Raw genomic sequence first — 10822 nt, forward strand, 5'->3', positions numbered from 1 at the left:
TTAATTGTTGGAGACTTTAATATCCATGTAGATAATCAAAATGATGTGTTAGGGGCTGCGTTTACAGATTTATTAAACTCCTTTGGGGTCAAGCAAAACATTACCGGACCGACTCATCGATTTAATCATACACTCGATTTAATTATATCACATGGAACCGATCCAACCGATATAGATATCATTCCACAAAGTGACGATGTCACTGACCATTACATGGTAACTTGCATATTACGTACTCCTGTAATATATCATGCTGCGCCGCGTTATCGATTAGGCAGAACAATCCTTCCATCCACCATAGATAATTTTTCAAACAGCTTATCGGATCTGTCTCAGCTGCTCAGTGAACCCAAACAAACAGATGAACTTGAGGAATTAACTAGCACTATGAGCACCATTCTCTCTGGATCATTGGATATTGTTGCGCCCATTAGATTAAAAAAGGTCAGAGAGAAAAGTAAAGCACCATGGTACAACAATACTACGCGTGTTCTAAAGAGAGAAACCCGTAATTTAGAGCGTAAATGGAAACAAACCAACTTAGAGGTCTTTAGAATCGCATGGAAAGACAGTATGTCACGTTATAAAAAGGCCCTAAAAGCGGCCAGGGCTGAGCATCTACGCAAACTAATAGAAAACAACCATAACAATCCTAAGTTCTTATTTAACACCGTGGCAAGACTAACAAATAAACAGATGTCTCCTGAACAAAGTATTCCATTACAGTTTAGTAGTAATGATTTCATGAAGTTCTTCACTGAGAAAATAGAAAACATCAGAACCACAATTGTAAACGTTCAATCCTCAATCGCGCCTTATAATTCAGCCTCAATTATCACGCCGCAAGAACAATTACAGTGCTTCACAACTATAGAAAAAAAAGAGTTAAATAAACTTTTTACTTCATCTAAAACAACAACATGTTTATTAGATCCCATACCAACTAAACTATTGAAAGAAGTGTTACCTGTAGTGGAAGAGCCTCTCCTCAATATTATTAACTCGTCTTTATCTTTAGGTTATGTTCCAAAAACATTTAAATTGGCAGTTATAAAACCTCTCATTAAGAAACCACAATTAGATCCGAATAATCTAGTAAATTATAGACCCATTTCAAATCTACCTTTTATGTCTAAAATACTAGAAAAAGTTGTGTCCGCTCAACTGGGCTCTTTCTTACAAGAAAATGACACCTATGAAAAGTTTCAGTCTGGATTCAGGCCGCATCATAGCACTGAAACTGCGCTCGTTAAAATCACAAATGATTTACTTTTAGCTTCTGACCAAGGCTGTATCTCAATATTAGTTTTACTTGATCTTAGTGCTGCGTTCGATACTATAGATCACACAATACTCTTAGATCGACTACAAAATTATACTGGTGTTCAAGGACAAGCATTAAGCTGGTTTAGATCGTATTTATCTGACCGCTACCATTTTGTTTATTTAAATGGAGAAAAATCTATCATAACTCCAGTAAACTATGGAGTGCCGCAGGGATCTGTGTTAGGCCCTCTATTATTCTCAATATATATGCTACCACTTGGAAATATTATAAGGAAACATGGAATTAGTTTCCATTGTTATGCTGATGACACTCAAATCTTTATTTCATCACGGCCAGATGAAAACGCTAAATTATCCAAATTGACAGAGTGTGTTAAAGATATAAAAGATTGGATGACGCATAATTTTCTTTTATTAAATCCAGACAAGACAGAGGTACTACTTATCGGTTCAAAAAACCACCCACAAAACCTCTCACAATACAACTTTAACATAGTAGGATGTCCTGTTACTTCATCCTCTACAGTAAAAGACCTGGGTGTTATATTAGACTGCAACCTGTCTTTTGAAAATCATATTTCATATGTTACAAGAACAGCCTTTTTCCACCTTAGAAACATTGCTAAGCTACGTAATATGCTATCAGTTTCTGACGCAGAAAAGTTAGTTCATGCATTCATGACCTCGAGACTAGATTACTGTAATGCGTTATTAGCCGGTTGTCCTGCATCCTCAATAAACAAGCTACAGTTAGTCCAAAATGCCGCCGCTAGAGTTCTAACTAGATCAAGAAAATATGATCATATAACACCGATTTTATCATCACTACATTGGTTACCTATAAAGTCCCGTATTAATTACAAGGTATTGCTACTGACTTATAAAGCCCTAAACGGCTTAGCTCCAGTCTATTTAACGGATCTTCTATCGCCCTATAATCCATCGCGCTCTTTAAGGTCACTAAATTCGAGGCTTTTGGTCATACCTAGGATATCTAGGTCCACCAAAGGAGGGAAAGCATTTTCACATTTAGCACCAAAACTCTGGAATAGTCTTCCGGATACTGTTCGTTGCTCAGACTCGCTCTCCCAGTTTAAAACTAGATTAAAGACGCATCTTTTCAGCCAGGCATTCATATAATACTTTTAATTCTACAGTTAAATCCGACCTCTAGTTCATAAACGCCAGAGGAGAACTGGCCCCCGACTGAGCCCGGGTTCTCCCAAGGTTTTTTTTTCTCCATTAGGTCACCTGATGGAGTTTTTCGGTTCCTTGCCACTGTTGCCTTTGGCTTGCTCAGTTGGGGATATTTGGGGATATTTAATTTAATTAATCAATCAACGATACTATTGATCAGCATTACCGAACGTAGACGTTCCACTAGAAACAAACATTGATGTATTGTTCTAATTTATTACTGTGAAGCTGCTTTGATACAACCTGTGTTGTGAAAAGCGCTATATAAATAAACTTGACTTGACTTGACTTGACTTGGTGTAAAACATCCACGTTTGGTAATGCAGATCAACAGCACTGTTGAATCGATTCATCTAATTAAGTATCCCCAACTGAGCAAGCCAAAGGCAACAGTGGCAAGGAACCGAAAAACTCCATTAGGTGACCTAATGGAGAAAAAAAAAAACCTTGGGAGAACCCAGGCTCAGTCGGGGGCCAGTTCTCCTCTGGCGTTTATGAAGTAGAGACCGGATTTAACTGTAAGATTAAAATATTATATGAATGCCTGGCTGAAGAGATGCGTCTTTAATCTAGTTTTAAACTGGGAGAGCGAATCTGAGCAACGAACAGTATCAGGAAGGCTATTCCAGAGTTTTGGTGCTAAATGTGAAAATGCTCTCCCTCCTTTGGTGGATCTGGATATCCTAGGTATGACCAGAAGCCTCGAATTTAGTGATCTTAAAGAGCGCGATGGATTATAGGGCGATATAAGATCCGTTAAATAAACTGGAGCTAAGCCGTTTAGGGCTTTATAAGTCAGTAGCAATACCTTGTAATTAATACGGAACTTTATAGGTAACCAATGTAGTGATGATAAAATTGGTGTTATATGGTCAAACTTTCTTGATCTAGTAAGAACTCTAGCGGCGGCATTTTGGACTAACTGTAGCTTGTTTATTGAGGATGCAGGACAACCAGCTAATAAAGCATTACAGTAATCTAGTCTCGAGGTCATGAATGCATGAACTAGCTTTTCTGCATCAGAAACAGATAGCATGTTACGTAATTTAGCAATATTTCTAAGGTGAAAAAAGGCTGTTTTTGTAACATATGAAATATGATTTTCAAAAGACAAGTTACAATCTAATATAACACCCAGGTCTTTTACTGTAGTGGATAAAGTAACAGGACACCCTACTATGTTAAAGTTGTATTGAAGGAGGTTTTGTGGGCGGTTTTTTGAACCGATAAGTATTACCTCTGTCTTATCTGGATTTAATAAAAGAAAATTGTGCGTCATCCAATCTTTTATATCTTTAACACACTCTGTCAATTTGGATAATTTAGCGTTTTCATCCGGCCGTGATGAAATATATAGTTGAGTGTCATCAGCATAACAATGGAAACTAATTCCATGTTTCCTTATAATATTTCCAAGTGGCAGCATATATATTGAGAATAATAGAGGGCCTAACACAGATCCTTGCGGCACTCCATAGTTTACTGGAGTTATGATCGATTTTTCTCCGTTTAAATAGACAAAATGGTAGCGGTCAGATAGGTATGATCTGAACCAGCTTAATGCTTGTCCTTGAACACCGGTATAGTTTTGTAGCCGATCTAAGAGTATTGTGTGATCTATAGTATCGAACGCAGCACTAAGATCAAGTAAAACTAGTATTGAGATACAGCCTTGGTCAGAAGCTAAGAGTAAATCATTTGTGATTTTAACGAGCGCAGTTTCAGTGCTATGATGCGGCCTGAACCCAGACTGAAACTTTTCATAGGTGTCATTTTCTTGCAAGAAAGAGCCCAGTTGGGCAGACACAACTTTTTCTAATATTTTGGACATAAAAGGAAGATTTGAAATGGGTCTATAATTTGCTAGGTTATTTGGGTCTAATTGTGGTTTCTTAATTAGTGGTTTTATAACTGCCAATTTAAATGTTCTTGGAACATGACCTAAAGATAAAGACGAGTTAATAATATTGAGGAGAGGCTCTTCCACTGTAGGTAACACTTCTTTCAATAGTTTAGTTGGTATGGGATCTAATAAACATGTTGTTGTTTTAGAGGAAATGATAAATTTATTTAACTCTTTTTGTTCTATAGTTGTAAAGCACTGTAATTGTTCTTGCGGGGTGATAATCGAGGCTGAATTATAAGGCGCGATTGAAGATTGAACGTTTACAATTGTGGATCTGATGTTTTCTATTTTCTCAGTGAAAAAATTCATGAAATCATTACTACTAAACTGTAACGGAATATTTTGTTCAGGTGACGCTTGTTTATTTGTTAGTCTAGCCACGGTGTTAAATAAGAACCTAGGATTGTTTTGGTTATTTTCTATTAGTTTGCGGAGATGCTCAGCCCTGGCCGCTTTTAGGGCCTTTTTATAGCGTGACGTACTGTCTTTCCAAGCGATTCTAAAAACCTCTAAATTAGTTTGTTTCCATTTACGCTCTAAATTACGGGTTTCTCTCTTTAGAACACGAGTAGTATTGTTGTACCATGGTGCTTTAATTTTCTCTCTGACCTTTTTTAGTCTCATAGGTGCAACAATATCCCATTTTCCAGAGAGAACGGTGCTCATAGTGCTGGTTAGTTCGTCTAGTTCATCTGTTTGTTTAGGTTCAGGCAGCAGCTGAGACAGATCCGATAAGCAATTTGAAAAATTATCTATGGTGGATGGAAGGATTGTTCTGCCTAATCGATAACGCGGCGCAGCATGATATATTACCGGGGTACGTAATATGCAAGTTACCATGTAATGGTCAGTTACATCATCACTTTGCGGAATGATATCTATATCGGTTGGATCGGTTCCATGTGATATAATTAAATCGAGTGTATGATTAAAACGATGAGTCGGTCCGGTAACGTTTTGCTTAACCCCAAAGGAGTTTAATAAGTCTATAAACGCAGCCCCTAACGTATCATTTTGATTATCTACGTGTATGTTAAAATCTCCAACAATTAATATTTTATCGACATTGACCAATAGATCTGAGAGAAAATTTGCAAATTCTTTTAGGAAATCAGCGTAAGGCCCTGGTGGTCTATATACGGTAGCCAAGGCTAAAGATAATAGGGATGTTTTTCTATCATCTAAGAGCGTAACATTTAGTACAAGTACTTCAAATGAAATAAACTTATAACCCGTTTTCTGAGTAACATTGAGAATATCTCTATAGATAGTTGCAATACCGCCGCCACGACCAATCAGACGGGGCTCGTGCTTATAGGAGTATCCTGATGGAGTAGACTCATTTAGACCGAAATAATCATTTGGTTTAAGCCAGGTTTCAGTAAGGCAAAGTACATCTATGCTATTATCTGTGACTATTTCATTTACAATAACTGCCTTAGGTGTGAGTGATCTAATGTTTAAAAGACCTAGCTTTAGAAATTGTTTTTGTTTACTAATAGCAACATTTTCTGTTTTAATAACAATTAGATTTTTCCTAGATCCTGCAGTAGATTTATTATTTGATCGCACTAAACGAGGAATAGACACAGTTTCTATGCAATGTTCTACACTAGTATTTATATCAGTTAATTTGGTGCAGCAGAGACTATGATTTGGACTTTTGGTTACTAGTCAAAAGGTATTTAACGTTTTGGAGATGTTATCTGACAGAAGATCCGATCCGAATCTGTTTGGGTGTAAGCCATCAGCACGGTATAGCCTAGGACGCTCCCAAAACAGATTCCAATTATTTACAAAGAGCAGTTTCTGCTCATTGCACCATGACGTTAACCATTCATTTAGCGCGAATAATCTACTAAACTTGTCATGTCCTAGACGGTACGTGGGAAGCGGTCCTGACACAATGATCGTTATATCAGGCGATGTGCTGCGTACCGTATCGATCAGATTCCTGAAGTCTTTCTTCAGAACTTCCGTCTGGCGCAGCCTGATGTCGTTCACTCCCGCGTGCAATACCAAAGTTCCGACGCGCTCGTTATCGTTCAGAATCTCGGGAACGCGAGCAGCGATTTCAGAAACACGAGCACCAGGAAAGCAGTGACTGTGCACCTTATTTTTACCTGATGTAGCATGGACGTGCCGAACAATGGAATCACCGATGATCACAGCATCGCGTTCTGTTTCGCGAAGAGCGGAGAAGCGGTTTTGTGTGGATAACTCGAAAACTGGGAGGGTCGGAGAGGGTCTTGGTCTAGACCTGACTCGCGTCTTCCGCTGCGGAAATATCCAGGCTTCGTGGTGGCGTGTTGGAGCCGGAGTGAACGAGACCATGGCTGAGCGCGACCTTGGCGCTCGGAACCGATGCCGAGTAACGCACGGAGTAGACGAGGTCGGAGTCAGCCGGTTAGTAACATTAATCTCTGATTTGTGAGCATCAGCGCGTGATGTTTCAAGAGCTAAACGCCGGTCTCTCAGCTCGGCCTGTCTCACTAAAAGGTCGTGGATCTGTTTCTCAACAGCTTCCAGCTCAGACTGTACCGCGTGCAGCTCAAATGTGTCCTCACCTGCACCAAAAGGTAGACTACTTGCATCTGATATATTCGCCATTTTAACAGATGGACAGTAAGTTAGCAACGACACTACCAGTGATGCTATCAATTAATACTAATTTCTGACAAGCGTCTTAGATATAATCCGTCTTTTAAGTGGTACGGGTGTAGAGTAGACGCACGATAGGTGAAAAATGTTTGTAAGTGAGTGTTGAGAAGACGCGTTCAGCCGTGATCCCCGGGAGTAACCTATAAGAGTATCCAGCGTTGGATCACTAACAGGCTTGAGACACGTCTGCTCAACAGTCCGCGTTGTAACTATGAGGTTTGAGCAGTAGTGCTTCTCAGTGAGGAAAAGTAGAAAATGTTTGTTGTAAGTAAGTTTAAAGAGTAAAATCAAGAATTATAAATCAAATCGATAGAGCTCCAAAGACAACAACGCGTTCAGACGCGACGCATGCGCATTCGACAACAGGTGTGCGTTGCAAGTGTGCGTTGCAGTGCGCATCTTCTGCACCCTACCTGTCTCTGTTTCTGGTGCAGAAAGGGCTTTCAGCCAGTTGAAACTTGAATCTCAGTTCTACCCAAACTCAAGAGAGGTTTAATAGCCTTGCCTGACTTTCAATTGAAAGCCAGCTAAGCAGACAGCTGGACTTCAAAGACATAAGTGACTTTGCCAACAAAAAAAAAGTCAGACAATGGGATTTTGGTTCATCCTAGGTGAAGTAACGTGTAAGGTCATCAAAGGTTAAAGAACAAGCAAACCGATATACATATAATAATGATTCGTATAATTTCCATAGTTATTTCAATGTTCATTGCTGAAGGAAAATTTGTGTTATAAAAGTTGCTATTTATTGGCTTTTATATTTAATGTTATATTTGTTTTTGTTTTTTTTGCTGATGTTCAGTAAAAACCTTTATTTATATTTATTTGTTATCTGCTTTGTTATTTTGTAAGAAAATCATATTAAGTTACATGTGGGCCTCCATGCTCATATATTGTACAGTATATGATATTGGTGGAGGGTGGTGGGGGCCCACATCAATATTTTTTCAGGGGGCCCCGAATCCTCTAGCCACGGTCCTGGGCAATACCTTCTATAAGCTGTAAAGTCGAAACTGCAAACAGTGATATAGAAGCATGTGTTCACCAAATTTATCAATTAATCAAAAAGGAAACAGCAATTCAGCTTAGAATGAACTTCAGTGTTCTTCTCTCACTCCACCTGCAGGACGGCAGCTTCAGTGGAAGTGCTCGGATTGACAAAAACCTGACTGGAGCTTTCCAAATGAAAAAGTGAGTTTCACTAATATTTGTCCAGTTAAAGACGCAGTCAGATGAGCTCCATTTTTAGTTGTGTTTCATTTCAATCATACATTGCAGTTTTTGGTAACGCTTTAGATTACAGCCCAGAAATTATTGTGTAAGTAAAACGAATTTACAACGTACCTTTGTGTAATTATAATAACGTCTCTATAAAGTACGTAAGTGTAGGTATAAGGGAACAATATGTAAAGTTTGGGGAATAAAGGGGTAACAACCTAGAAAATTATCAAATTATTTCTACCGTAATTATTTTAGAACTAAGGGGCACTTATTCTTCTATTATGGTACAACAACCTTACATTTGGGAGCAATTTATTAAGAACATATAATAGTGTTATAATAGTGTACTAATACGTAAAGGCTTTTTAAAATTACGGGGTACATAGTGCATTTATACAGCTATTTTTTTTTTTTTTATAGCAAAAATGCACATATTAACTTTTGGCTTCTGTGTTTCAAGGCAAGTTAAACTAAACCTATTTTAACTTATGCTTAAATACTGGGTAAATATACTCTTGTTTCATGTAGTTACAGGGTAAGTGCAATAAAAACACGTACAGTACTGTCCGGGCTGTAATCTAAAGCGTTACCTATTTGTTTAAAAAAAAAATAATTCATCATCTTTTTCACATCATCTTTTGCCCTGAATGCTGCATCAAGTTTAACGCTGACTCTCGGATCATCTGAGATTGGTGATTTTAAGGTGAGACCAGACAGTGATGATTCATGTCAAATATTCACTTTGGTAGATCAGCATAATACGATGTTTTATCTTTATCTAATCATTCAATGTACAGATTGACACACTCAAGCAAATGTCAGTGATGGCAGTGAAGATGTTTGTACTTCCAAAACTAAATGGTAAAAAATCTTTTAATGATATTGCATTTATTACAAACCTTCAACCAAAAAGCAACTTCTGAAAACAACTGAGTTTGCAAAACTGTTTTTTAGAAAGTCTGGTAACTGATAATTAACGCCTTTTTCCACTTTGCATTTTAGCGGCCCTGAAGGCTGGTTTTCCCTTACCCACACTGAAAGGCTTTAGTTTGATCAATTCTCAATTGCTTATAAAAAATGTGAGTACTATTAAATGTTAAACTATTGAATGTTTGTATTCTGAAATGTATGGGGTTTGGATTTCGTTTGATATTGCAAAATTGGAAAACACAGTGAGACAGTCTGAATTTGTTTGTGTTTATTTCAGGGCTTTGTGGCCATTTTGACTGATGTCCAGGACTCCCTGACGGGCCTCTGAGCTCCACACATGACCTGCACAAAATAACTAATAACTGTACAACTGCACAATTGTTTTCAGTGTAAGAATTATATAATCATTACTTGAAATTTTCATATATTCAAGTTGTTCAAATATGACCATGTTATTTTTCCACATAATATTATGTACAAACTTTTTTGCCACCCATCCATGCAAAATTACAGGCTATTTTCTACAGTTTACAGTGAAAAAAGATAGTTCCTTCATTGGAGTTAATTTGCATAAACAATCTGGCTTGCATGGAAGGCTGGCATGATGTCTTTTAGCTATGCGCTAGAGTTTGTTTAAAAGCTTATTAAAAATATATATAATCATAAGCAATCCAACATTCATGTTATTTCACTACACCATTAAAGATTTTGAAGCCTTTTGGATATGACCAAAGCGCTATATATATATATATATATATATATATATATAGGTGCTGCTATATATATATATATATATATATAGTTTGTATATCAGTTTGAGTCTGATATAAATCTGCATCATTTATCCTTTTGATCTTTCATTCAAAAAATTGGCAAAAATCTAACCTATCTAAAATAATCTAAAATAATTGGGTAACACTTTAGAATACTGTATCTTACTTACTGCATAACTAATAAGGAATTATTGAGGAACTAATAGATAATTATTTATTAACACTTAAGTCACTACTGTTAACTACTAAGGAAGATGTGTTAACTAATTAGTATGTAATAGAATTGTATGATTGTGTTAAGTTTCAGTTAGTTAATCAATAACTAATGAATTATGTCATAACTCTTGAAGAACCATTATTAATTATCTATTAATTAATGTGCAAGAAAAATAACTAAGAAGTAACTACTAATGAACAGTCATACACAGTGGTTACTACAATAAACCGTTTTATTTTAGCAGTGGAGTGGTGGATGAAGTACACAAATCAAGTACTTGAGTAAAAGTAAAGATAACCCAATAAAATATTACTCCAGTAAAATTATAAACTATTGGCCTATTAATTTTCAAAATTACCTTAGTAAAAGTACAAAGGTAATTACTTGAAAAGTAAAAAGCACTGATCAATGTTTTTTCATTTTATTTTCTAGCCAGTTTTAGTCATTCTTCAGCACTAATAAGAAAGATAAGTGCAGACATTTACTAGGCTATATATTGATCTGCAAATAAGCAAACTTTTTATTTAATTAGCAAAATGTGTCATAATGTATGATAACTTATCTATTTTACAAAGGTTTAGATAATACCGTTAATAATGTGTTTTTTACAGTAAGTTTGATTTGAGTCAG

At 36.8% G+C, this 10822-nt stretch overlaps 1 protein-coding gene across 2 annotated transcripts in view; it reads left to right on the forward strand.

Annotated features, from left to right (window-relative positions):
* bpifcl (BPI fold containing family C, like) overlaps positions 1-9923 on the forward strand; it is a 35403-nt gene extending 25480 nt beyond the window's left edge. For both annotated transcript variants that reach the window (XM_081368078.1, XM_081368077.1), the window contains exons 14-18: positions 8178-8242; positions 8933-8975; positions 9070-9133; positions 9275-9351; positions 9480-9923. In XM_081368078.1, the coding sequence (XP_081224204.1) occupies positions 8178-8242; positions 8933-8975; positions 9070-9133; positions 9275-9351; positions 9480-9530 (300 nt within the window). In that variant the 3' untranslated portion in view covers positions 9531-9923. The remainder of the gene's footprint in view (positions 1-8177; positions 8243-8932; positions 8976-9069; positions 9134-9274; positions 9352-9479) is intronic.
* Positions 9924-10822: the final 899 nt, after the last annotated feature.

The sequence above is a fragment of the Scardinius erythrophthalmus genome (assembly GCF_964197995.2).
Source record: "Scardinius erythrophthalmus genome assembly, chromosome: 6".
NCBI classification, from domain to species: Eukaryota; Metazoa; Chordata; class Actinopteri; order Cypriniformes; family Leuciscidae; genus Scardinius; species Scardinius erythrophthalmus.